Source organism: Marmota marmota, unplaced genomic scaffold (assembly GCF_001458135.2).
Source record: "Marmota marmota marmota unplaced genomic scaffold, marMar, whole genome shotgun sequence".
NCBI lineage: Eukaryota > Metazoa > Chordata > Mammalia > Rodentia > Sciuridae > Marmota > Marmota marmota.
Window position 1 is genome coordinate 12,185,645 of NW_026000174.1, and position 27,960 is coordinate 12,213,604.

Genomic DNA, 27,960 nt, shown 5'->3' on the forward strand with positions numbered 1-27,960 from the left:
ATTTATTTTTTATGTGGTGCTGAGGATCAAACCCAGTGCCTCACACATGCCAGGCAAGTGCTCTACCGCTGAGCCACAATTTCAGCCCCTTTACCACACTCTTAAAGCAAATCACTTGGTCAGCCTATATTCAAGGGACAAGGAGTAGATTCCCCTTGTTAGGAGGAGCTGCAAAATATGGCCCGTGTTTCATCCATTACAATCATATATCCCAAAGCATTCAAATAACAAGGATTGATTAAGCTTTTAAGGTACCCATTATTTGTGTCTGTGTCTATAACCCGTGTGTGTGTGTGTGTGTGTGTGTGTGTGTGTGTATATATATATATATATATATATATATTTATTCTCTAGTTTGGACATTTAATGAAGGCTTAAAAGTCCTAATTTTCAAAAACTGATCCTTGATGGCAATTTGAGTGAGTGTTAGGGTCACAGGTGAAAAAGATTGTTCTTGCAAGGTATTTGGAAAGAGATACCTGGGAGTGTTTATTCCACAAATATTAGTTGAATGCTTACTGTATGCCTGACTTCTCAGCTAGGTGCTGTCAATACCAGTTACATCTGACTCAGAATTTATAGCCTAGAGTTGGGAGTTGGCCCCTGGGACTACAATCTGCACTATTTATTTATTTATTTATTTTGGCACTACTGGGAATTGAACCCAGAACCTCACACATGCTAGGTTACTAGGCACAATCCCTGAGCTGCAATCTCAACCCTTTTTTTTTTTTTTTCATGTTGAGCCAAGGTCACATTAAGTTGCCCACGCTGACCTCAAACTTGCAATCCTCCTGTCAATAGCTTCCTGAGTTACTGGGATTGCAGGTATACATCATCATGTCCAGCCGGTTGTACTTTTTATAATTACATACACAAATTAGATAGACCTTAGTAAATCAGATTTACCAAAATTAAAGGAAAGAAAAATAAACAGTATGCAGGAAAGCCTTGTGCATTTTTTTTTTTAAGTAAGTTCTGCTGGGCATGGCAACACACCTATAATCACAGCAACTTGGGATGCTGAGGTAGAAGGATCATGAGTTCAAAGCCAGCCTCAGCAGTTTAGCAAGGTCCTAGTAACTTAGCAAGACCCTATCTCAAATTTTTAAAAAAGTGGGGCTGGGGATGTGTCTCAGTGGTTAAGCACTCCTGGATTCCATCCCCAGTACCAAAATAAATAAGTTCTGTATCATATCTAAACAGTTGTAAAATCTAAGAAAATACATTCAAGATTTAATGTGTCTAATTAGAGGAATCTTGGCTTTTTACACATTTACTCTCATCTTTTTGAAATTATCCAGTTGAGGCCCAATATGGGATATGGTACTATAAAATGAGAACAAATCCTTTATAATGTGTGTAATTTTCACTTAGTTCTTAGGATATCTGATGAGGTTAGTAGTTTGAGATGAAAGAGTTCTCTGGAGGCCCACTCCTCTGCAGTAATTTAGCTGAATCTGGTTTAATTTTGTTTTACTTTAGGGGCAGCCACTTTTTAAGAACTATTCAAAGTGAGTAATTCATAAAAGAGGGAAAGTGTACTTTGCAGTATTAGAGTTTACAAAGCGCCTTGATTATCTCATTTGAGTCCTCAGAAGAACTCAGGTTTTATTCCCATTTTTCAGTTGAGAAGTCAAGCTCACAGTAGTAAATTAATTGCCTCAAATTATGTAGCTAATAAGTGCCAGAGCTTGGCACTTCAGTTCACTCCTTCGATCTTAAAATTGATTGTGAAAGCCACTTCATTCTTAAGGTTTGCAAAAGCAATACTTGCTTTGGGAATAGACTTCTTTTATGTTCTTGCTTTATCCATTGCCAGCTTTCAGCACAACATCTAAAATACACTCATTATAGTCGACATGGGCTCCTTGCAAAAAAAAAGAAAAAGAACAACAACAGCAAAAAAAACTTGGAGCCTGAGACTTTACAAACTGGGTGTAGAAATGCTGCCACCTTTGTTTGGCTGCCAAGACACTACCACAAAGGATCGTAGATCCAGGTTCATTTATTTCACAAGAGTGGGTGCAGCTGTCTTCTGGCCATAATCAAATGTTCTTCTGCAGCCAGCTTTTTGTGGCCAGAAAAAGCAAAGTAATTTTTAGTACAGATTAGCATAAAAATATCTACTAGATCAGTTTCAGGAAACAATTACTAACTTAGAAACAACAATAAGTGTGATCTATAGGTTGGTGAAAATGGCAGTAAATTTCCAGACCTTTTTAAATGCCCCTTATTTCTCGCCATGAATACTATATAAATAGAATACACTACCTGCCACTGTATTTGGTCCCATAAATTATTTGGACAGTGGACAATAGACTTCAAAACTAAGTAGAGGTAGTAAATCTGCCTCCTTTTAATGAGTTTAAATTTACAGTAGTAGTTTAAACATCTGGAAGTTTAATGTCTTAATTCATTCCAAATGTTCGACAAGGATATACTGCAAAAGAGGATATTGTAATTGGGGATCAAGAAAACTACTGTAGACTCAATCTAAGACCTTTCTACTTTTCTCTGTATACATTAATCACATAAAACTTGAGAGGCTGACAGTTCAGAGAGGAGATGAACCAAAATATCCAAGTTGGCATGCTCATATGAATAACTTTTTAGAGTATCATTACAAGAAAGGTGAAGTTTAAATTGTTAATTAGCACAAGTAGAATGTAACTAGATGGTGCTGCCTTTTTTTTTTTTTGTAATCTATGCTTATAAGGAGGAGGTTTTAGAAATTTATTATTAAAACTGGACTTAAAGGAGTAAAAACTTTTGACTTGTAGTTTGTAATTTTGACTAATGTATCTTGTAACCCAAGAATCTGGCCAGCACCCAGCTCCTAGCACTAGACTAAGCATTCATCTAGTGCACACTTACCAAGTCCCCACTAGGTGCTTCTTAGATGCTGATTTGATTTTCTTAAGGCAGAACATGTTGTGGCGGGGGGGGGGGGGGCATTTGTCTACAGTAGCTGCAGCTGCTGACAGTGCTCCATATGCAAGTATGTGCTGAAGCACTTCATCCTACCTCGTTTAAACTCCTCTGTCCTGTGAGGAAGGTACTCATCCTGCTTTTTCCGATAAAATCCTAAGAATCAGAAGGGCACATAGAAAGATGGAATCAGGATTCCAACATGATGTAAAGATTCACAGGTTTGATGTGTTATCTCTTGAATTTGCTGTTCATTCTGATTTCACACATTGTTTTGGACAACTGTGTTGCTCAGTGTATTTACATCAGACACCAGGGTAAGTGGTGTGATACAAAAGTGACTGGATCAGCTTGCGAAGGAATTCAAAGGTGAATATGGAGTCTAGGCCCTTGGTGAGCTCAGTCACATGCAAGCCAGAGACTAAAAGGTAGGGTAACAGTGTAATCTATGATCCTAACCAGGGTACATCTGATTGTAAAGGGGGCACCATTAATGCTCAAGCAGGCGACTGTCCAGAGAAAAGTAGGACTTAAGGTCACTATAGCTAGAGGAAATCCCAGGGTATGTGGGGAGTACAGATGGGAGGGGGCCTTAACCAACTAGAAGAGGTGCCCTCTAGTTGGGTGCAGATAATGTGGCATGTCGTTACCCTCATACTCACTGCTCACTCTTTACCCCTTGGCTTAGATGTTACTTCCTCTGCAGGCCTCCCCATCCCTGGAATCTGGATCATAACCCTTACACATGCTTTCAGGTTTGCCAAGTCTTCCCCTGGTTGTATGAGTCCTGTGAGAAGCTTTATGGTTCTGATGAGGCCCCCAGTTTGAAGCTCAGTAGTATACCACATTGCATGCAGGAGGTTAAAGGGGTGGGCTACAGGTTTTTCAGAAACGTATAAAAGCAATAGCTGTTCCCCAAGCATTATTAAGTTAATGAATAATTTTGGTATATAAAACTAAGCCGGATTCACCACCATCATTGTCAATATAAACCCAGCTGGAATAGGTTTAAAGCCACTGAGAAACTGATATTTGCTACGAATAGATGGACCTTTGAAAATGGTACCAACTATAGGACTCATGACCCCAGATGTTTTCACGTTATTCTCTCATTTCCTTTTCAGTGAAAATGTGGCTGTTGTTTTCCTGGCATTAGAAGTACACCACATAATGTGTGATTTATTTTCCCCCAATAAACAGTGATGATAATTAAGATATTAAGTATGCTATTTCAAGTTTTCACGGCACCTGGTGAACATGTAATACTTCTTCCTCATACCTGTATTATACCTGTTAAACTAAATTTTGCATAATAGTAGAGTTTGAGAACTTATTGAATGAGTCTTGAAGAAAACCCCTCTCATTTTATGGAAGACTAGAGAGGACACTTGCTCAGAATCATATTGCTTGATGATGGCAGAAGCCAGGGGTGACCAGAAGTGTCCCGAATTGGTGCTGTGCCCTGTCATACCACACAGGCGTAACTGAAGATGAAAAACCTGAAAGAATAATTTCTTGGCAGGTGAGAAATATCTGCCCTTTATACTGTTATTAATGTAAACTGTAATCCCATACATATGTCAGCTTTATAGGGGAGAGATTTATTAAACAGGCTAGGATCTGGGGTTAGTACTTGGCACAGTTCTGTTGTTGCTACTATAAAATTTTGGTTTTAAAAATATTTGATATTGCTTACATCTTATTTGGCAAATTCCTACTCTTGGTATGATTATTTTTCCTTAGAGTACATATGATTAGATTGTAGATATGCAGATCCTTTTTCCTATGAAATGAGATGTTGAAAGCTTTCCTTATAATTGTATCTGTGATATTTGGACTTCTTTGTATTCATAACAGCTATCATATGTTGAGCACGTATTAAGTGCTTTGTATGAATCATTTAGGTTCACAATACGTGACACAGTAGGTGCTGCTATCTCCATTTTAAGGCTTAGAGAGTAAGTGACTTGTCCAAGGCCACTAGTGTTAAAGTGAAATTCAAACCCAAACCAACTGATTCCGGTAGACCAGGCCTCTTGTCAAAGTGGAAATACCCAGCTTTTTAAAAATGAGCATGAAAAGACCAAGGGAAAAGTATTACACCAAATTACCAATGTTTGTCTCCAGGTGGTAGAAGTTTAAGGAATTATAAATTTTCCTTTCTTCACATTTCTATTTTCCACATTTTATATATATGTTTCCCCTCTCTTGGAATGGATTAAATAGCATTCTGAATTAGAAAATTCAGTGTTACATATATAACACTTTTCTTCCAGAATATTTGATACTTTTTCCAAGTCCACTTATATCATTCCAGTTATTGTGCTACATGTTTTGATTACAAAGATAAGACATTGATTCCCTGATGGCAAACTGTTAGATGCTAATTCTTCAAAGTCCCCTCAAGTGTCTTCCCAGGGCATCCCTATGTCTTTCCCCCAGGTATTTACCACCCTGCTGCTATTACCCTAGTCCAAGCCACTATCATCTCGCATTTATCTTTCCCTTGAGTTTATTTCCTATCCTGCAGACAGAGTGATGATCATCTCCAGTGGTGTTCCCCTACACTTACACCAGAATCCACACTCCTGATCATGTCCTAAGGCCTTTGAACTGATTCATATCATCCTCTGTTCTTGTCCCCTAGACTCTGATTCTTCCTCACTCTGCCCATCTGTTAATGATCTTTGGTTTCTCCTGGTCCCAAACTCATTTAGAGAAGCTTGTTCAACATGTGCCTTAAAACGTGTGGCCTCATTTGCTCTTAGCTCACTTTTTGCATCATTCAAGTCTTTGCTTTCCTAAGTTATCTCTACAGAGAAGCTTTTTCTGCCTATTCTTTCAGAACTAGCCGCCTACCTTTCCTAGAAATGATTTGTCCTCTCACACTAGTATTTAAGTTCTACCAGGGCAGGGTCTTTGTCTTGTTCACTGTGGAGGTATCCCCACTGTGTGAAACTTCTAGGCAGGTAGTAGTCCCTCCACACTGTTAAATGAATGACCAAATGATGTGTTCTAGGACCAATGAGGAATTCAGAGTGGCTGGGGCATTTGGGGAGAGGAAAGCAACCAGAGGTGGAGAAGAAGAAGGGATTTAGAGATCAATCCATGAAAACCCTTGGAAGTCCTGCCCAGGTGTTGGCCAACATGTTCTGGTCAAGGGGTGTCCAAGAGATGCTGAATCTAGACTCCTATGTGAGCTGGCCATATAAGCAGTGTGCTTCATGTGCAGGATATATATGGCAGAGTGCACCCTACAGTTTCTGGGCACATTTACAAAGTGAGAGAGACAAACTAAAAAGCAAACCCTACCTTGGACATTGCTAATCATAATTAATAATATCTATGATTTGTATATTTTTCCCAAAATGTTCCAAGTCTTGAGACATGATCCCTTTGGTCCCCCCAGATCCCTGCCACAGTAATGACCTTAGCATGTGACTAACCACCCTCCTCTGCAATATAATACTCTCCTATTTATCACCAGTCTTACCCTTTCCTTTCCAAGTCAAGTAATTCCTGCAATGTTTTTTTCTTCCTTCCCTTCTCAAACTACAACCCATATAATTTTCATGACCCTCTTTAGAACCTGCTTGTGTCTTGGCTCCTGCCTTTTTGCAGAGAAGGGGGACAGACCTGAAACTGGATAAAGAGATGTGCCCCCCTAAATTGCCCCTGCTACACAGAGGCATTTTCCTCTGGACTACAATTCCTTTTCCAGTTTTGTAGCCTCCCTGTAAGACAGACGACTAAATGTAAAAGCAGTTGCTGGTGCTTTAAAATCATTGGCAATCTCAGTATTCATTTGAGGTTAAAACCCTGCCCATAACTTGAGATTTATCCACGTGCTTAAATAATAGAATTAAGGGTTTGACTTCTGAAATGTTTCATATGATGATGCTTTCTTAGGAGGGAATATATTAATTGAGTGCCTCCCATATGCCAGGGACTCATAGTTTGATGAGCTCGATATACTATGCCCACAAGAGAACGGAATTTCAAAGAGATAATTTTCCTGAGATCACATGGTCCATGACTGTGCGAAGTCAGAGGCTCCAATCTACACGCGTGTGTAGCCAACTTCAAGCCCACCACGGTACTTGAAAGTGCACCACAAACTTGCATCATCTCAGTCCTTGTTACATTTTGGATATGAGATGTCACGCAAAAGCTCCTGTGGCAACACAGGAATGCTCAGAGGTAAAATGATTAGATTATGAGAGCTATGACCAAATTGGGATTAATCCACTTGATGGATTAATAATTTGAATGGATTACTGGGTGATAAATGTAGACAGGTGGGCCTTGGCTGGAGGGAGTACGTCACTGGAGGCATGCCGTGAAGGATTATATTCTGTTCCTGACTTCTCATTCTGCTTCCCAGCTGCCATGAGCTAACAGCTTTCCTCTGCCACACCCTTCCACCATGCTGTTCTGATTCACCTTGGGCCCAGAGTGGAGTCAGTTGACCACAGACTGAGACCTGTGAAATCATTAGTCTGAATTAAGTTTTTATGTTGTTCTTGTGTATTTTGGCCCCAGCTACAAAAAGCTAATAGTCCTCATAATAACCTGTAAGAGGTAGAATCATCCCCAAGGAACTTACTTGCCCAGATGTTGCACCACCTGGGACTAGACTTCCTGTCTTCCTCCAGCCTTGTAGGCTTTCGGTCAGTTTTAGTCAGGTCACTGGTTAGGTTCGGGACTTGAGCCCAGCTCTTAAAATGTTAGAATATTGTTGGGGCATACTGGAGGGACAGACCACAACCCCTGTGACATCAGTGAGAGTCCTCGTTTTCTTGGGGAGGACTGGAAGAGGCTGCTGTCCCTTTCCTGCTGGTGAGAGTGGAGGCAGGCCTGGCCGGCTTTGGAAGCTCGAGTGAGAGAGGGTCAGGGCTGGACAGCCCAGCAGTGAAGAGCCCCTGTCTGAATTCTGCTGAGGTGCTATGGGGCCTTATGGGGCTCTGTACCTCTCTGAGCTTAGATGTCACAGTTTTTACCATGGATTCATCCTGTAATGCCACTTTCTCCAAGAAAAACCTTGGCAGAACTGACGGCTCACCAGCTGGTTGTGGTAAGCAGAGCAAGCATGAGGTGTCGATGTGAAGAATGTGGAGACTCTTCCCTTGCTGGCCTACCACTGACCTTGAGAGAAATGTTGGGCAAGTTGCTGTCCGTCTGTGGACCTCAACCTCCTTTTCTACGAGGCAAAGATGCTAACATTGCCCATGATGAAGGAGAAGGTGTTTAGTCAGTCAAACACTCTATTACAGCTGAAATGATTGGGTAGAAAAAGAAACTTTAAGATGGAATTAGAAAAACTGGGATTCACATCAACGACCTGGCAAAACTTACTACAGGGGTGTGGTATGAACTGGGTCACCAGAGCTGGATGGGGGTTGACAGGTCAGGATTCTGGGTGGTGTGGTCAGTGGTGCAGAGGACAGGGTCTCACTCTTGAGGAGGAAGGACTGCCCTCTGTCTCTCTCCTTACCACCTCCGTCAGCATCTTCTACACTCACAGGCTGTAACTCAGCATCAGGAACAGCAGAGAGGAGGGGCTCACCAACACATTGCTCAAGTTCTCGATTCTCTTCTCACAGTTCTTTTCCTGAGGTACTAGAGATTGAACCCAGAGCCTTGCACGTGCTAGGTAAGCACTCTACCAGTGAGCTATATCCCAGCCCAAGCCCTTGATGCCCAATTCTAAGAGACTTGTTTTGTTGAGATGTACTTTTAATTAAATAATAGCTTTGGGAGGAATTAAAAATCTATAGAAGCATACACTAGTTTTAAGTTGCATCCCAATTCTAAAACCATTAAATTGTGAGGAGAATGTATATCTTAGAATTGAGAAAATATAATTCTGTCACTTCAGAATGAATACTACTAAAAAAGCCATGTGGATTTTGAGACCAAGGTTCAAATTCCTATTCTGCCACATACTGGCTTTGTTATTCTGGGCAGGTCACTTGATTTCTCTAAGCATCAATTCATTCTTAAAATGGCCTATAAATTGCATGGGTGTAGGTGAGGAGTGAGCAGTTAGGGTTCACTGAATCTGAATGTTAATTCATTTTGGAAAGAGTTCTATAGAAACATTTTGTCTAAAATTAGGTATTGCCATTTTTTTAAAAAAAAATAACCATATGCTATCATTTAGGATAGTATAACAGAGTGGAGTTCATAACGAGAAGTGATTTTGCCCCTCATGGGGTATTTGACATCTTTGGTTATTACAACCATGGGGAGGCAAGTGCTCCCATGCACCTAGGGAATAGAGACCAGGAATGCAACTTAGTATCCTACAGGGACTGGGGGTGTAGCTCAATGACAGAATACTTGACTAGTGTGTGCCAGGCCCTGGGTCTGATTCCCAGTACCAAAAATAAGCAAATAAATAAAAATGCTGTAATTCAGGACAGCCCCCATAACTCAGGATAATCTGGACCAAGTTGTTCATTTGGGTTAAGAAGCCCTGATACAGCTGGGCACAGTGGCACATGCCAATAATCCCAGCAGTATGGAAGGCTGAGGTGGGAGGATTGTAAAGCCAGCCTCAGCAATTTAGAGAGGCATTAAGCAACTCAGTGAGACTCTGTCTCAAAATAAAATACAAAATAGGGCTGGGGATATGACTCAGTGGTCGAGTGCCCCTGAGTTCAATTCCTGGTGCCAAAAAAAAGAGAAGAAGCTGCCGCCCCTGATACAGAGGGGAATAAGATAGGCAGTGGAACTTGGCTGGCTGGGTTTGAACCCTGGCTCTGCTGCCTACCATCTGTGTATTCTTGGGTCAATTCCTTCTGTCTGTCTTCATCTTTGCGAGGACTGGGGAGGTTGTGAGCAGTGTTAGGACATCATGCAGGTGGAGCATTTCAAACAGACAGGCCTCAAGGAGGCACTCAGTGTCAGCTCTCATTTAAAGTACTGAATGAACACTAGATTTAGAGAAAATACCTAGTTACTGTACCAAGACCTCAGATAAGTTAATTAACTCCTTGAGCCAAAGTTTCTCCAGCTGTTTAAAATAAATGCTATGGAGGTCAAATGAAGTCAAGGATATTATAGAAGTGTGGACACTGGAAAAATCTCACAGTACACTGTATCACTATTGCCTCACACTCCATCCAGTAAGAGTGTTCTGGAGTGAAGCAATGAACTCTCCTGGGTCAGGCTGTAACTCAGCAGAGAGGAGGGGATCACAACACATTGCAGGCCCTGCAGCAGATTGCGCCTAAGTTCATCCTCAGCTATGTGTCCAGGAAGCTGCCTGGTTTGTACTGTCATGGGCAGACTGCCCCAGCTTTACAGACCACTTTCCCTGAAGGAGCACTGGGTGAACCAGCATCTTGCCCACTCATCTGGCTCTAAACCTAGGGAAACAACACGTAGATAGAAAGCAAGTGCCCCGAGAGTTCTTGGCTGGGTTCTGTTCCTACTGCACCTCTGTCTTCCCTGTCCCCATTTTCTCAACTGTCAGGTGACAGCTGGATTTCTGGTCTCAATTCCAAGGTCTGCTGGAGACTTTGCTCTAACCACATAGGACTGAATGAATATTATTATCTCTAGCAGTTGTGTTAACAAAGAGTTATGTAGCAGAGACTATGTGGCAATTTATATAAACTCATGCAATCCTCAGAACAACTGTATGAAACATTGGGTGTTACGACCATGTTGCTGATGATGTCACTGGGGCTCAGAGATGTCAAGTAACTTGTCCAAGAATGCATAGTGCTAGATCCACATTCCTCTTATATAATATACTGCAGTACCCCAAGCCAGAATGTGCAAAGATCCAGGCAAATGTAGATAGCTAGAACTTGTTAATCAAATTAATGAATGAATGCCCCAGAACAGGTCACAAAGTAGCTTGTTCGTCTCTGAGCTCCATCTGTCCTGCTTCTCACCTCCACCTCCCCTCTGTGCCTGAGCCCCCAGTGCCTGCTTACTTTTGCCAAGGGCTCCTTGAGCACCCTCTCTGCAACAAATTGTTCTTTTAGCTCCCTTCATTGACAACTGCAGATAACTGCCTTTCCAAACTTCTGTCTGGTAAGTGTGCTCTGTGCCAAGTCATTGAGGGCCTTGGGGACACAGATGAGCCATTCCTGGCACTTCACACGAAGGGAATTCACACCTATGGGAGGTAGATGGAGGTGAGGGAGAGACTGATAGGAAAACCAGCTAGTCATAAGACAGCAAGGTAAGAGCAGTCTGCAGAGGGAGCAGCGTGGGAAAACTGCCTTGAAATGGGTAGATCTGTATTTGGCATGAATTGGCCCACAGCTACCCTCTCATATCCATCCCAACTGATTCTTCAATGCCACACAGTGGAAAACTAAGAAGCAGTTTTTCTCCAGCAGCTCAGAATCGGCATTAGGGAAAACAGGAAGTAACTGCCGCTAAATACCTCCATGTGCCAGGCACTTTCTACTTTATTTATATTCATAGGTAGCCAGTGAGGTAGGCAGGCCTATTTTAGAGTTAGGGAAAATGAGGTTCAAAGAGGTTAGGCAATTTGCTGAAAGTTTCAGAGGAAATTGCTCTTAAGAAAACATTTTTAAGGTTACGCAGGTCAATTGACCTCTTGCCATTTTGCATCCCTGGGGAGGTCCCCCTTCAGTGAGGGGGGCAGTTTTGGTGTATTCAGTGAACTACAGAGTCTGGGTGGAAAGCAAGGACAGCCCAGAGTCCCACAAGGTTTTTTGGTCCAACCAACTAAGACACCTGCTCCATGCAGTGCCATGGTCTAAAGGGCAGAGTAAGCCATGTGGCAAGTGACCCCCAGATCCATATCCAGAGGTGAGAAGTGTTCTTGGGACTTTAGACTGGGATGGGAGCCCTGTGGGGAGGTTTAAGAGCAAGGGACCTTTCTGCTGTCCCTGGAGGTTTCCCAAGAGCTGTCCAACAAGTGCTTTAGCTGGAGTTTGAGTTCCTGCACCACCCACAATAAGTAGAATGGACACGGGAGCATACGTTTCTCCATGCCCCACTTAGCCCAATCACGGTCACCTCGTTAATCCTGCACCAAGCCTTCCTTTGTCTCTTCTTTCCCCCCTTCAGTCACCCCTCAATTGCTCCCAGTAACTTCTTTCTTTTAGTGACTATCTAGGACACCTATAAGGCATCTTTAGTATCTTGCCAGGATCCAAAAGCCTTCCTCAGGAATGCAGAAAGCGTGGGAACCAAGCCTTGATTCATGAGACAGAAATGGGTTGAAACAAAGAGCAGTCCAGATGGAAGGAATGGTGTGAGCAATCATTTGTCATCTATTTTGACAGAAAATTTCCCAAGAACATTTGACTGTGGAACCTATCATAGGCTCAGGGAAGTGCCGAGGTATCGTGTATGTGTGTTTAAAGTAGGGAGCAGAAAGTGTGAAAGCAGTTGTGCTTGCACCCAGAGGTAGCAACCCCAATCTCTCCACATGATGCTAGACCCCAGAGATGCGCCATGGAAAGAGTCCCAGCAATAAGCTTGGGAAGCACCGATGTTTGGGTGGATTCACAAGGCACAGAAGCATATTCAAGGCCACCCAGTCCCAAATCCTGCAGCAAAGACACTTACTTTGCTTAACCCTGAGTGTACCAAAGTCTTTATTTCGTTTCAGGAAACAACTTACTTGGAGGATGGAGGGGGTTTTTTTCTTTTGTTTTGTTTTTTGTTTTTAACAAAATTAACATATGCACCTGGTTTGGGGCAAGAACAGGAGTTTAAGAAACCTTGAATCCCTGAGGTGAACAGAAACTGCCCTACTAGGGTCCTGCAAAAGGCCAAATGTCTTCTCTAACAAAGGAGGAAAGTGGCTTTCAGGGATGAAGCCTCCCTGTCAGCAGAGACTTGAAGCAGGGCCCAAAGGATTAGACTAGCCACGTCACAGATGAGATATTGCCCTAGGAGCAGCCTAAGGTACAGGGACAATGCTGACCTCTCCTGGAGCAAGGGCCTCTCCCTGGCCCTCCACAGTCCTCCACTTCAGAGGATCCAAGGGAGAGAGAACCACATGTGCAAAGACAGTGGCAGCCTGGGAGGGGAGGAGGCTCAGCAGAGTCTGGAGAGTGGCTAAGACCAGACCTTCTGGCCTTGAATGCCAGGCTAAGGCAGGCAGAGGTTGCTAGAGGCTTTGGGGAGCAGAACAGCCTAAGAACTGCTCCCTGCCTGGAGCTCCACCCCCAGGGTTCTCTGGGGGCGATGACAGGGATGAGGAGGGAAAGCCAAGAGCTCACAGAGGTTCCACTGTGCTTGGCCAGGGCCTCCATAGAGCCTGCTTCCTTGCTTGAAGGGAGGGAAGGATCTAAAGCCCTAGGGCTCAGGGCTGGGCCTGCTTGGCTGCTGGCCCCACTCAGCACCCCCACTCCAAGTTCCCCATCCTAGGGCCTCCTCATTCCACTCGGGTGCTCCCAGTTAGACCTGAGTAGGATTCCACAACCTTGGAGTGAGGACTCCAGCTCCAGGGATGTGTGTTCCTGATTGGGTTTGGCACAGGAACCCTTTGCAAGCAGAGAACTGCATGGGGGCTGCCTGCACTGAGTGTCTGCCTATGCCAAGCTCTGGGCAGAGCTCTTCATTTATAGGCTTTGAATTTCATCCTGCCAGCAACCCTCACAGTAGGTATTTTTTTCTTTTGGTACCAGGGATTGAACTTAGGGATGCTTAACCACTGAGGCACATCCCCAGCCTTTTAAAATATTTTGAGATGGGGGTCTCACTGTTATTTAGGGTCTCACTAAATTGCTGAGGCTGGCTTTGAACTCATGATCTTCCTGCCTTAGCCTCCTGAGCCACTGGGATTATAGGCATGTGCTACCATGCCTGGCTACAGTAGGTATTTTTGTCTCTATTTTTCAGATAAGAAAGGAGAATCCTAGTAAGGTTAAGTGACTTGTTAAGGGTCACAGTGAGTCAATTGATGGTTGGGCTAGAATCCTAACTCAAGCTTCTCACACCTGTCCCAACCTCTACACTGCTCTGTGCAGAAAATAATCCTCTGTCTTGCATGTGTCTGGCCCAGGGCAGGGGTCCCATAAATGTTGACTTTATCATGCACTTTCTTGGCTGGAGCTGTGAGCCACACAGCAATCCTTCAGGGTCAGAATTTTCTCACTTTTTGATGAGCAGGCTTAAGCTTCGAGAAGCTGAGCAGCTGGCCTAGTCACACTACTGTCTCAGTTCTCAGCCTCACTCCCATGGAGGGGCAGAGAAGTTGGAGAAAGTTCAGTGAAAGACGGGTTACAGTGGGTTCAGCCACAGAATGGCAGGTTTTCAAGAAGCTGAAGGCTGGGAGTGTCATTGGAAGCTGCAGACTTGCCATGGAGTGGCCATCCCTGGCCTGCTGATGGACTGTCACAGTCAGGTGGCTGGGCTCAGGACTCCTGGCTGGTCCCCATGTGCTCCCACGATCTTCAGCAAAACAGCCCTTCACTGGGCCAGCTTCCTCTTCTGTCAGATGAGGACAGCTGAATTGTTTAGTGGCACTCTTCTTTTAAAAAATCTTAAACTGAATTTTATTACTCTTTCATCCATCAACACTCAGAACTCCAAGTCCTTTCAACACGTAGTCGAAGGGATGTTTTTCCTGTTTTGAGTCTTTCTGACATGTGTTGAGGAAATTAAGGATTCCTACCCATTCCCTCAGAGTAGCATATACCACCTGGACTGCAGGGCCCGTGTCCTCATCTGGAAGCCCCCACCACAGTGGTTGGCATCGGCTTTCATAGGAACCTGAGAAATGTTCACATACTCACAACTGGCCATTTCACAGATTGGGTGGCAAAGGCCCAAAGAGTGGACCAGGCCCCTTGGGTTCCTTGAAGTAGCCTCTGTGGCATCATTAAGTAAAGAAGCATTGTGTAAACGGTGGAGACTGGGCATGTTTATGAAGAGAGAAGCAAGGAGGAGACGTGGCTGAGCAAAGCCTTTGAAGCATACAGAGGCCCATTTTGCAGAGGCCAAGCACCCCCTCCCCCAACTTGTCTGGCAGAGCATGCCTAACAACCTTCCTCTCCTCCATCACCCTCACTACCCTCTGCCCAGAGCCAGGGTGTCAGCTTGGGTTTGGTGACAGCAGCCCTGGAGGAGGTATTGGATGGCTGAAGCCCTCCATTGTAGCAGCTCTGGCATCCTACATGGGCCCAGCCTCTCCAAGTTGTCCTCCTGCCAAGCTAGAGAGCTGCTGGCTTTGAGGGGGCCTCTCTGAGCAGGTAACTTGATTCCTGTAGCCCAGAACCAGCCCAGCTCTGGCCACCAGAGCCAGGGTTCTGAAGAGTTTATAGCAACATGGCAGGACCTGTGATCAGTTTTCAGGATCTGGAGAGGGTGACTTCCAGGGCCACAGAGTTGGTGGGTGGGGAGAGTACAGGGCTGACAGGCCAGAGACTGAGGTCCTAGCACCAGCTCTCCACTGAATTGCTGTGACTTTGAGTATATCAACTCCTCTCTCTGGCCCCAGTTTTCACATAAAGGAGCCTGACAGATGGTCCCTAAGTTTGCAAATGGGTTGCCTGGCCACCAGGTCCTTGGTCTCCAGCATCCCCTTCCCATAAAGGTGTAACTACTCTGTGCTGCACAATCAGGGTGCCTGATGGCTGAGTCCCCTGTGCCTGGCCTGACCCTGCAAGGGAGAGTGTGGATAGCAGTGGGGTCGGCAGCTGCTGTCTCAGTTCTCAGCCTCTCTCAGTGGTCAGAGAGTATTGCAAATGCAGTGCAACTATGCTGGGTGTGGCCTCCACTTCCCTCAAGATAACTAAGGGCAACTGGATTTTCTCAACAACTGTGATAGAGTTTAAGAACTGGCTGGATGGGCTGGGGATGTGGCTCAAGTAGTAGCGCGCTCGCCTGGCATGCATGCGGCCCGGGTTCAATCCTCAGCACCACATACAAACAAAGATGTTGTGTCTGCCGAAAACTGGAGGATAAATATTAAAGGAAGGGAATTCTCTCTCTCTCTCTTAAAAAAAAAAAAAAAAGAACCGGCTGGATGTGGGACTCCTGGAGGATAAATATTAAAGGAAGGGAATTCTCTCTCTCTTAAAAAAAAAAAAAAAAACTGACTGGATGTGGGACTCCACTCTGCATCCGAATCTAAATTGATGAAAGCAATGTATGAGTAATGTTGTGAAATAAAGCTTTTGATTGCTTTTTTTCCTGAAATTTGTTTTGCTATTATATGTAAAATAAATTTACTAATGTCTTTTTTAGGCTGATCTTTCATTGAAATTATGCATTTTTCATATTTTGGCGTGAAAATGAGTTTTTCTTAGATGAAACAATGGTGCAATAGTATGTGATGATTTTTCAAGTAAACTTTACAAAGCTGTAACACATACTTGGAATATTCATGCTCGTTAATGGACAGCTTGATTCACTTCCACAATGCAAACACTGTGTAACCCCCATGCAGGTCAAGACACAACATTGTGATGGTTGGTTGGTTCGTTTTTGTGCAGTGCTGGGAACAGGAGCTTACACATACTAGGTAAGTGTTCACTGAGCTGCATCCCCAGACAATGCCTTTGGTGTTTGTCTGTTTGGCACTGGGGGTTAAACTCAGGGGTGCTCTACCATTGAACCACATCCCCAGCATTTTCTTTTTTCTTTTTCTTTTTTTGAGATTGGGTCTCACTAAGCTTAGGGTGGCCTTGAACTTGGGATCCTCCTGCCTCAGCCTCCCAAGATGCTGGGATCACAGGTGCCACTGCATTCGGCTGGTGGTTCTTTTTAACATTTTTCCTTAGCAAAATAAGTTAGTAACTTTATTTTGGTCATCATCTCTTTATTTAAATTTTATCAGCCCATAAAATCTAAAATTTGGGGATCTTCCAGGCTAGATGATCTAATAATGTTTTGGGCAGGATGAGCATTCGGCAGTTCTACTGGAGCCCTTGAAGCAGTGAGGCACCAGCCAGAGAGAAGCAGGCCTGGGCCTGGGCCCCTGCCCACCCCATCCCAGGAAGTGGGAAGAATCTGGCAGAGACATCCCTCCAGATGAAGGGCTCAGCTTGACTGGACACTGGAAGCCAGGGTTAGTGAGGAAGAGTGGCTCTGGGTGGGACATTTCCAGGGATGAATCATTCCTCCATCTAGGCCACTCTGCAGCCGCTTTTCATTAGCTTTTGCTCTTCCCTCCCATCTCCCCAGGGGCAGATCCCCAGGACCCCTGTGGGTTCCCAGGCATACTTTGTGCCCCATCATCACATCCCATCTCCCCCAACTCAATTCCCAAGTCATGCCTTCCAGACCTGGAGATTATTTTCTACTCTCTTTTCTCTATTGAAATATAGGGAAGTCCTGGAACCCTTCTGAAAGGTTAAGAGATCTGTTCAAATCACACAGCAGGCTGGGTCAGGAGCACACACCCCTCAAGCAGGGAAATGCATTCATTGAGACTTGTTTCGTACCAAGAACTAAATTGATGAAAGCAATGTGTGAGTAATGTTGTGAAATAAAGCTTTTGATTGCTTTTTTCCTGAAAGGGTGATTCTAAGGAAGAAGATCCTTTCTGTTCAATAGTATTTTCCTATTCAGTAAGTATGTGCTCTCAGAAGGTGCTCATCATTTACACATTCAGCCAATGAAAAGCTTCTCTGTGTCACCAGGCTGAAGTCACTGTCCTTGGGGAGTTCATAGATAGGAGGGAGAGATGAGACCAAACCAAATTGCCATGGTTGAATTCATATAGTCATCACATTAATGAAAGAGGGGAAGGGGTGAGGGAAGGAAGCATTACATGAGATTGCAGGGACCACAGGTGTCTCAAAGGCATGGCACTTGAATTTGCCTTGATGGGTGAATTGTGTTCCACCTACTCAGCCACCAGGGTCCCCCACTCTGTTCATCTCCTTTATGATTGTGGAGGTGTCAGGCTAGGCCTTCTATTGAAAATGACTGCCTTTGTGCCACTAGTGCCCCAGTTTAGAAGCTTGTTGTCACTCAATTTAAAAATTAAATTATAGACATATGGCAGCACATGTCTATAATCCCAGTGATTCTAGAGGCTGAGACAGGAGGATCATAAGTTTGAGGTCAGTCTGAACAATTTAAAGACTCTGTCTTGACATTAAATATATATATATATATATAAAAGGGCTGGAGATACAGCTCAGTGGTCAAGTGCTCTTGGATTCAATCCCAATACCACACCAAAATTTAAAAAACACAAAAATTGGTTATACATGCACATTGTTTAGAAAGTCTACAATGTTTGTCTTGGCAAAGAGCATTCCCCCAACCTCAACACACACCGTTTTCCACTCTGCAGAAGCAACTAATTTTGATTCTAAATTATTTGCTTATATTGGTACATCTTGATTTTTCAGTTTCTCTCTCCACCCCCGCACCACTCTTTCCATACCCACATGTCCATTTTGTGTTTCCCCACCTCCTCCCTGTATCATCACATCACAAGTTTGGTTGGAAGAGCGTTCACTGTTCTCATTATTAGCTCATGTCAGCGCTGCTGACAACTGAGCTGCGCAGTATTGTGATTACTTTTCCTTCCCTGAGTAACAATAACAGTTACAGTCATGCAAATCTCTCAACATGTTGACATGCTCTGGCTCTTCCACCAGTCTCATCTTCCTGAAGGGAGCGCTCCCAGTTTTTCAACCTGTTCCAGGTGGCGTTAGTTGCCTTCAGGTGCATGACCATGCCTGAGGATTGCTCGGCGCCTGTCCTGGTTGAATCTTCCCTTAGATGCCCTGCCTTCCTCTTTCTTGATTTACTCTCTCATTTGTGCTGAAGCACATCCTCCAGTAGCTTCCCAAGAAAGTGCACAGAGACCTTACATGACTGAAAATATTCTGTCTTCACCCTTGCTAATCATTTGGCCAGGTACAAAATTCTGGGATGGAAATTATTTCCCTCAGAATTTTGGAGGCATTTTCCTATCAACTCCTAGTTCCCATCTTGCTACTGAGAAATCTAATGACATTCTGATTCTGAATCCTTTCTATGAAGGCCACTTATTTTTATTTTCTACCTGGGAACTTTTGTGATCTTCTCTTGGTTCTCAGAGTTCTGAAATTTTGATGGTTTGGTATGAATCTGTTTTCACACAATGTGCTGAGTTCTCAATGAGTCATTTAAATCTTAAACTCATGCGTTTCAGTTCTCAATATGCTCTCCAATTCTTTATTCTAGAATTCCTGTCATTCAAATGTTGAATCCCCTTGACTACCCTCTAATTTTCTTTATTTTCTCTTTGCCTTTTTGCTCTATTTTCTCAAGTTATCTACCAACCATGTTTTTTATTTTGTTTGTGGTAAAAAATTTAATTTTCTACCTCAGTTGCTTAAAGAAGGTGCTGTCATTAGGAAGCAGAACAGATGAGCTATTTACAGAGTTGAAGAAAATTCACAATGGCTGGAGTGTTTCTGGGGCATGAGGTCAAGTTCAACTAAGCAAAGAAATTCATAGCAAACCAACATAAGAAGTTGGGAAAAACCATACAAAATTTTAAAATTCGTGAAAAAGCTTATGAGAAAATCAAAGGAAACTAATCAATTTTTTGTTGTTTGTTTTTAATTTTTTATTATATATACATTTAAAATTTGTTCTATTCAGTTATACATGACAGTAAAATGCATTTCAATTCATCATACACAAATGGAGCGAAACATTTCAATTCTCTGGTTGTACGCATTGTAGAGATGCACCATTCGTGCAATCATACATATACCTAGGGTACTGATGTCCATCTCATTCCACCATCTTTCCTACCCTCATAACCCTTCCTCACCATACCCTTTGGTAAATCCAAAGTTCCTTCTTTCTTCCCATGCTCCTGACATCCCCATTATAGATCAGCATCCACTAATCAGAGAAAACATTCAGCCTTTAGTTTTTGGGGATTGGCTTACTTTGCTTAGCATAATATTCTCCAACTCCATCCATTTACCTGCAAATGCCACAATTTTATTTTCCTTTAATGCTGAATAATATTCCATTGTGTATACATACCATAGTTTCTTTATCTACTCATCTATTGCTGGGCATCTAGATTGGTTCCACAGTTTAACTATTGTGAATTCAGCTGCTATAAACATAGATGTGGCTGTATCACTATAGTATGCTGATTTTAAGTCCTTTGGGTATAAACTGAGGAGTGGGATAGCTGGGTCAAATGGTGTTTCCATTCCAAATTTTCTGAGGAATCTCCATACTGCTTTCCAAAGTGGTTGCACCAAATCACACTCCCACCAGCAATATATGAATGTACCTTTTCCCCCATATCCTCTACAACACTTATTGCTTGTATTCTTGATAACTGCCATTCTGACTGGAATAAGATGAAATCTTAGAGTAGTTTTGATTTGCATTTCTCTAATTACTATAGATGTTGAACACTTTTTCATATATTTGTTGACTGACTATATATCTTCTTCTGAAAAGTGTCTGTTCAGCTCCTTAGCCCATTTATTGATTGGGTTTTTTTTTTTTTTTTGGTATTAAGTTTTTTGAGTTCTTTATATATCCTGGAGATTAGTGCTCTATCTGATGTGTGTGCGGTAAAAACTTGCTCCCATACTGTGGGCTCTCTCTTCACCTCAATGATTTATTTCTTTTCCTGAGAAGCAGGTTTTTAGTTTGAATCCATCTCATTTATTGATTCTTAATTTTATTTCTTGTGCTTTAGGAGTCTTTTTAAGAAAGTCAGGGCCTAATCCGACATGATGAAGATTTGGGCCTACTTCTTATTCTATTAGGTGCAGGATCTATGGTCTAATTCCTAGGTCTAACAAATTTTTATATCAAGCATCTTTAATAAGATAAGCCAAGCTATACATATTGGCTGTCAAGGACACTGACCTTCAAAAATATGGATTTTCTCACATTGGATGCATCAAATGGAAGCACTTGGGTCACTTCTCACAAGCTATGAGCACAAAGGGGTGACTCTTTCAGGTCCAACTGAGCTGAACACTATTACCCCAAGAGATTGAGAGTCTTTCAAAGAAGTCTTTCATAGAGGGGGTAAGGATCATGGGGGTGACCATCAGGGATGCCAGCCCTGAAAAGTGGTCTGATTGGGTGGTAGGCCCTCAGTGGCCCATCTCTTCCTAGCCTGGTGGAGCCAGTATGGGCAAGGAGGTGAGAGTATGAAGTTGAGAAAAAGCCTAGTATGGATTGGTGTCCATGGGCCAACACATGAAGGTGCCAGGGAAACTGTGTTGTCTGTTCCTTCTCAATGATGAATGCTTCTTATGGTGACAGCCACTGAGAGACTGGATCCAAACAACCATCAGATAATGTTTCACAGTTGCTCCTCAAGTTTACATTTCTCACATGCTTTTGTAGAGGAGTCCTGTGTGTGCTCATGAGAGAACATAGATGCTCCACGTCACACAGCCACAACCGTCTGGGCTACCAGCACTTAAAAGCTCACCCCATGAAGTGCCTCGACAAACCTGTTTGATCATTTTGACAGTTTTACACCTTCTTCCTAGATCCCCCACCCCCAACCCAGCAGGAGTCTCTATGAAGTTTGTGAGAAGTTCCCTTGGCCCCATTACATTTTGGGAATTTGAGAGTGATGTTAGTCACAATGCACACTGGAGGCGAAATGGGAGGGAACTGGAAAATAAGTTTAGAAAAAACATGAAGTGAAGGAATAAGGTATTTTCCAAGAATAAATATGAGAAAAAGAATATTCATTCAAACAGGCAGTGGGAACAGAGTTTCAGTGGGCACTGGCAGTAGCAGGAGTGCTCCCAGCCCAGACTGCATGGTGCCAAACCCCAATTTGCTAGGCCTCATTTAAGTGTTAGTTGATAAAAATTATACCTTGTAAAATCAGCAAATAGTCTGGAAACTAATAGCTGTAGCTAGGAGTGAATCCAGGTAGCCTTGGCCATAGGTTATAACAAAGTTGGGGTAGCCCAGCATTCTCATGCCAAGCATGAACACATCCATGTGAGAATGTGGCTTCCTTTGGCTGAGCTTTCTTATGTTCTACATTTTTTTAAGAGAGAGTGAGTGAGAGAGAGAGTGAGAGAGAATTTTTTAATATTTTTTTTTTTTTTAGTTCTCGGCGGACACAACATCTTTGTTTGTATGTGGTGCTGAGGATCAAACCCGGGCCGCACGCATGCCAGGTGAGCATGCTACCGCTTGAGCCACATCCCCAGCCCCTGTTCTACCTTTTTTAAAAATTATTAATTTCAAGGAATCAATAATTTATTAAATTATTGATTTCCTGAAAACAATCTCAGACTTTCTCCACAACATCTTCATTCTCAAAGGTGATGAAACCAAACCCTCTGTGCCTATTAGTGGTTTTATCAAATATCTTCCACTTTGCCAAACTGCTCAAAATATTGTTTTACATCTTCCACTAATGTGTTACGAGATAATCCACCTACAAATATTTGTTTTTGTGAACATCTTGGATTGTGCTGGAAGAAGAAATGCAACCTTGGAGTCAATCATCTTGAAACATAACTCATGGTGTGGCTGACCTAGCCCTTTATCTATACTTGTTGGGTCTGCAAACTTGTCAAAACCAAAGCCTCTGGAGCATTTCATAGTGGAGTCTCTCATGACCAGACATTCTCTAATTTCTCCAAAATTGCTAAAATAGTCTCTGACCCTTCTGGTGAGGTCTGCCAGCTCAGTCCACCCATAAACATTTTATCAGAGTCATGCTGGGAGTTGTTGGCACTGTCTGAGGTGCCTTGGCTCCCACTTGCCTCCATATTTGAGCCCCACCCTCCCACCTCCCCACTGGAAACACTGGGCCCCACAGCAAGTGGAGCAGCAACTGGATTCAAGCCCTGGGATCTCTGGTCTCTGCCCCCCAAACCATTATTTGTAACTTTTCAAATTTTGTTATTGTACATTTAATTCCCAGTAATTCTTTTTTTTGTAGCATCCTAATCTTGTTCATAGGTATAATATCTTATTTCTTTGGATATTAATTATAGTTTTCTTTTTTAATATTTCTGGATTTTGCAAAGTTACTCTTTTCTAATTTGTTTAATTTCTTCCTGCTGTTTGTTTTAATCTCTTTCTTATTAAAGGCTTTCCTCAAATCATCACTCATGCTTTGCTGTCTGCTTGTATTTAAGAATGAGGATACTAGATCACAGATTTGATACCCTGCAAACATGACTGGGGCTGTCTACAAAGATCTGATTGAGACATTCCATGTCTCTTGAGCTAGTCCAGAGAAAAGCTCCTTCTGTCTCCTGCCTGGACCATATTGTATGTCTGCTACAGGAAATATTAGCATTCTGCAGAGAGGTGGGGGAAAATACCTGGGAGTCTGATTCTAAAATAGGTTTCCAAGCAATCTTCCTGTTTTTAGCCTCCCCAATCCATCCAATTTCAGAAGTACCTGGTACAGCAAATGCCTGAACATGTGGGAGTTTCACAGTGTAAACTGGGCTGCTTTTCAATTTCCTTTATTGCCTGCTTAGGACTCAGTTATACTCATTCTTTGTTGGCTGTGTCTGATTTCCAATATTTTGATAAATCCCCTTACTGTTATTTTAGTTGGTTTCAGGAAAGACCACAGTGCAAGTTCAACTTGCTGTCTTTATCCTATTTCAACTCTAAATGAATAGCAACAACATATTTCAGAGCAGGAATTCTCTGCTGCGACTTATAAACAGATAGAGTGTAAACATAATGTGAAAGAGGACTTGGAAGGGCCCTTTGCCACCAGTTCTTTACTTGTTACAAACTTTCATGGCTCCAAAAGCCCAGGTCAAAAGCCAACCCTTGCGATGCCCTCCTCAATCTCCGAACATGTCTTGTTTGACCCAATTTGGACCAAATGAGTTACCGACATTACAGTACCTTATAGACATGATTCCGTTTAGGCCTTTCACTTTAGGAGTATAGAGGCTCAGAGAGCTTGATCAAGAGAAAAAGACCACAGCCAGTAAGTGACAGAACTAAGATTTGAACTCAGGTCTGTTTCCACCCTCCAGTCCCTGTGATATTATTGCTGACTTTGAGGCACCCCCCAAAGGAGAAGCTCACCTTCTGGTAAAAAAGTGGCACAGGTTCTTTAAAGAAGTCAGCCCAGGCATAGGAAAGCAGTACATACTTGGGAGCAGAAGTGGAGCCGAGCCACGTGTGGTTCAAGGAAGGAGCGTCTCATCCCAATCAGGGTGAATGTTAGGACAGGCATCTGAGCTCACCACCTCCACCCTCTGAGCCTGGAATCTCTCCTTACGTAATCACAGTGAATAATAACATGGTGGTGGTGAAGTTTGCTAAGCCCTTTTACACAGATCGCTTATATTATACAACCTGGTAGGCCAAATGTGATCTCCATTTTCGCCAAGAGAAAATAAAAACAGAGAGGTTAACCACTCCGCTGCAAAGTGTTTGTCTTCGGATTCAAATCCATCCCTTCTAAGTGGAATTTCCCCAAATGTCGCCCTCTGGGCCTGTGCTTACTCTGTTCCTTCTGTCCTTCCAAGTCCAGGCTCTCTGACCACCCTGTCCACCTTTATTTTATCCAGGGCATCCTTTGAAGGGAGACTTCCCATTCCAGTCTTTTCACCAACGCTTCACAATGTGTGACTTTGTCTGCTTGTTTTAAAATGCTGATTGTTAGGTCTCACTCCAGATCTTCCAGGTTTCTGGGAGATGGACCCTGGAATCTGCATAAAAAAAAAAAAAAAAACTGTCCTGTGATTCTTGTGTTCCTCTATAAGCGAGTTCCACTGGTGCCTAGAGGCACAGTGAACAGAGGGTACCCTGGAGTTAGCACCGCTCTTCCTAGATCTGGCTTCGGCACCACCTCAGTTTCCCACCTGTGGAGTGGGCCGTGCGCGCAGTTCCGAAGGAGAGGCGCCCCCAGCTGCCGGAGGGCTGCCCAGGCGAGCGCCACACCTGTCTCCTTCCCAAGCTCTTTTCCACCTCCATCAGCCCGCCAGCGCGGTTGGAGGAAACAGCTGGGGGCTCTTGGCTTCCAGGCTGCGGTCGCTTTCTAATCGGCTGCGGACAGGCCCCAAAGCTGGGGGCTCGGGGCCGCTTTCCGCACGCGCCGACCTCCCGCCGGAGACTGTAGGGGAGCCGAGTGCGCGGCGCTTCCCGCCCGCTGGGCAGCTGAGGCCCCTGCCTTCCCTCCAGCAGCCCATAAATATTCCCTGGGCCCGAAGGAAGCGGAAAAATGACTTTCCAGTGCGCTTTCTGGCCCCCACCCATCTTCGCCCTCGCAGAACCCTACAAGCAGGAGACTCAGCGTCCCCCCTGCGCGGGCCGGGGGCGGGGCCAGGGACCCACACAGATCAGCCCTGGGTGTCTAGAGAAGGGCTCGGTACTCTACCCAGGTGGCAAGGAAGGCTTTTTGGAGAAGGTTAAGATAAGTTCGGAAAGATGAAAGAATATGAAGGACAGAAGGAACAGAATAGTCATGTCGGGAGGGTGACATCTGGGGGAAATTACAACTATTTTGTGCCACTGAAACATTGAGTTAAAGATGAAGTGTCACCAGATGGGGCTGGAGAAAGTGGCAAGGGTGGGTCCCAAGCAGGGTCTTGTACTACTGTGCTGGACGGGTACTGGCAAGCTGTGGGACACACCAGATTCTTTGCTTTCAAGGAAGCCCACTCCAGCGTGGTGTGGGAGGTGGAATGGAGAGGTCTCTGGAACATGGGTGAGGAGTCTGAATGCGAAGGTCATGGTGCCTGGGCCATGGTGAGAATAGAGAAGAGGGACTGAACGAAAGAGAATTTCAGAGGTAGAATGGATAGGACCTTAGTGGTGACAGAGTGAGATGGGATCAGGAATGAGACAATGAATGGAAGGAGGGCCTTTCCAAGTAGGAAACAAAAGGTTAAATGCTCCCTTTTCTCACAATGTGTCCCTCCTGGAAATTCCTTCCTCCCTAACTGTCCAGCTTTGATCCTTCTTTCAGCGTCCCCTCCCCCCACCTCAGGAACCCTTTTATCCTCCCTCAAAGGTTTCAGAAGGCAAAGCTTGTATTTGATTGTTTACTGTCTGGTATTATACAATCATCAGCCTTTAAGGTCACAGTGGCTAAGACCACAGGAGAATTCTACCTCTATGGAAGACTTGTGACTTGAGAATGTCATTCATTCACTGAAAGTTTCTTCTCATATAAAATGGGGATCATGATCCCTCCCTTGAAGGATTCCATGTGCCTGGTGTATGGGGTGTGCCCAGTGAGTGGGCTTTTCTTCCACTAGAGCTGCTCAGCCTGGAAACCAAACTAGGACCCTTTGAGTGTCTCCTGAAACTTCTCCAAAGTTTTCTGACCAAAATAACAGTGCAGGAGCAGAAAGATTGGAAGACCTGGGTTCCTGCTGTGGACTTTCTAAGTGACTTCAAACAAGTCAGGGTACCTCTGTGTACCCTGGACAACAAGAGGGTAGGCCCTAAAGTTCCCGCTGCTGCCTTTGGTCATTCAATTTCCAGTGGAGCCCTGAGCACTGTAGGATAGCAGTGCCCATTTCCAGGTGGTGACACTCCTCCTTCTGGCCTGGGAGTCTGGTTTCCCTCTGAGTCACCCTGATAGGGACACAGGAGTATTACCTTGTACCGGCCTCTAGAGACCAGACTGAGGCTTGTCCTCCAGAGGAGCTTGTGATGTAATTGGATTGGGCCTTGGTTTCTTTAGGAGGCAGAGATACCTGGAAGACTAGTTCCAGCTGCAGATCTAAGACAGACTGTCAAGGGCCTGGCTTGCCACAGCTGTGGAAGACACCAGGGCATGGGAGGCAGGCATCCTAGGAGCAACAGGATGAGACATGTGAGCAGAGCCCCAGGATTTGGGTGGATCCCATCTGAAGAAGCCATAACAGTGGTGGTGTTGCACCCTTCTCTTTGCTCAGATGAGAGTCCATGGTCATGCAGCAAGCTCATGGCAGGAGCAAAATGGTAAAGGACCCTGTGTTCAACACAGGTGAACTGAGTCACCATAATGAGGTTAAGCACAGGAAAGCAGCTAGTCCAATGGCACATAGTAGATGCTTAATAAATACTGTTTTGCTCAACACAAGACCCTATGCTTGGAAACATAGATCTGGAACAGAGAAAAAATGGTCTCTTCCCTTGAGGAGTTCAAGCCTTGGGAGAGGAAGAGGTAGGTACACAAATATTGCTGGCCTATGCAGAGACAGAGGACAACACAGGGGTGGTGGGAAGATCAATATAACCTCTACTTCAGGCTCTGTGCTTGGTAGTGAACTTGGGGAGCAATGTTTGTTAAGGAAGCTTCATGGAGGGAGTGACATCTGCATTGGTCTTTGATGGTTGTGTAGGAGATTCCTAAGCCAAGAAGTCAGAAGGGTATTTCCAGCAGAGGCAAGAACATCTGCACAGCCATCAGGGTGGAGCAATATGAAGCATTTAGGGGACAGCTGAATATTTGCTGTGTAGGAAATGGGGCTGCCTAGGTCAGGTGCTGGTGGGAAGACCTTGAACGCCTGGCTGAGTGGTGAGTGTGGAATACAAAGGCAATGAGGAGCCATGAGATGTTTCTGAACAAAGGTGATGTGGTCAGACTCCATTTGAGAAGAAAACATTCTGGGTCTAGTAAATGGCCTGGAAAGGCCTGGGGGAGCCCAGGGGGTAATGGGCCCCTCTAGGAACCCCTTGCTATGTTTCAGTCTATTGGGACTGGATCTGGGTCAGATCCAGGCTCCTGGGACTGGTCCCTCTTCCAGGTGGACAGTAGGTGGCGCTGCAGCTCTGTGCATTCAGCCTGCAAGGCGGGGCTACCTGTCCTCACCTGGGTAGGCTGGCCTCCTCATCCTGCTTGGCGGGCACCAGGGTCCTTTCCTCAGTGCGGAGACTGAGAAAAGGGCTGGGATGGGGTTGGGGAAGGCCACTTGCTTAATAGAACCACAGGTGTGTCATGTAAGCAGGGAGGGTCTCCAGGGCTCTTGTTCCACAGGTGGGGAAACTAAGGCCTAGAGCGTGATGGGTTGAGTCCCTGGGCAGGCTAGTAGCTCAGAGGGATTTCCAGTTGCCAGATGTGGGAGGTCATCTGTCCCTTCCCCCTCCTGAAACCTTCACCAGTTCACTGCCTTCCTGCCACCCCCGGGTTGTTCCCCA

At 44.3% G+C, this 27,960-nt stretch overlaps 1 protein-coding gene and 1 pseudogene across 1 annotated transcript in view; one reads left to right on the forward strand and one right to left on the reverse strand.

Annotated features, from left to right (window-relative positions):
• Thap12 (THAP domain containing 12) overlaps nt 1–6,029 on the forward strand; it is a 21,060-nt gene extending 15,031 nt beyond the window's left edge. Inside the window, exon 6 of the mRNA XM_048787880.1 lies at nt 5,951–6,029. Coding sequence (XP_048643837.1) covers nt 5,951–6,029 — 79 coding nt within the window. The remainder of the gene's footprint in view (nt 1–5,950) is intronic.
• A 15,409-nt stretch (nt 6,030–21,438) lies between these two features.
• LOC107156811 lies at nt 21,439–22,640 on the reverse strand (annotated as a pseudogene).
• Nucleotides 22,641–27,960: the final 5,320 nt, after the last annotated feature.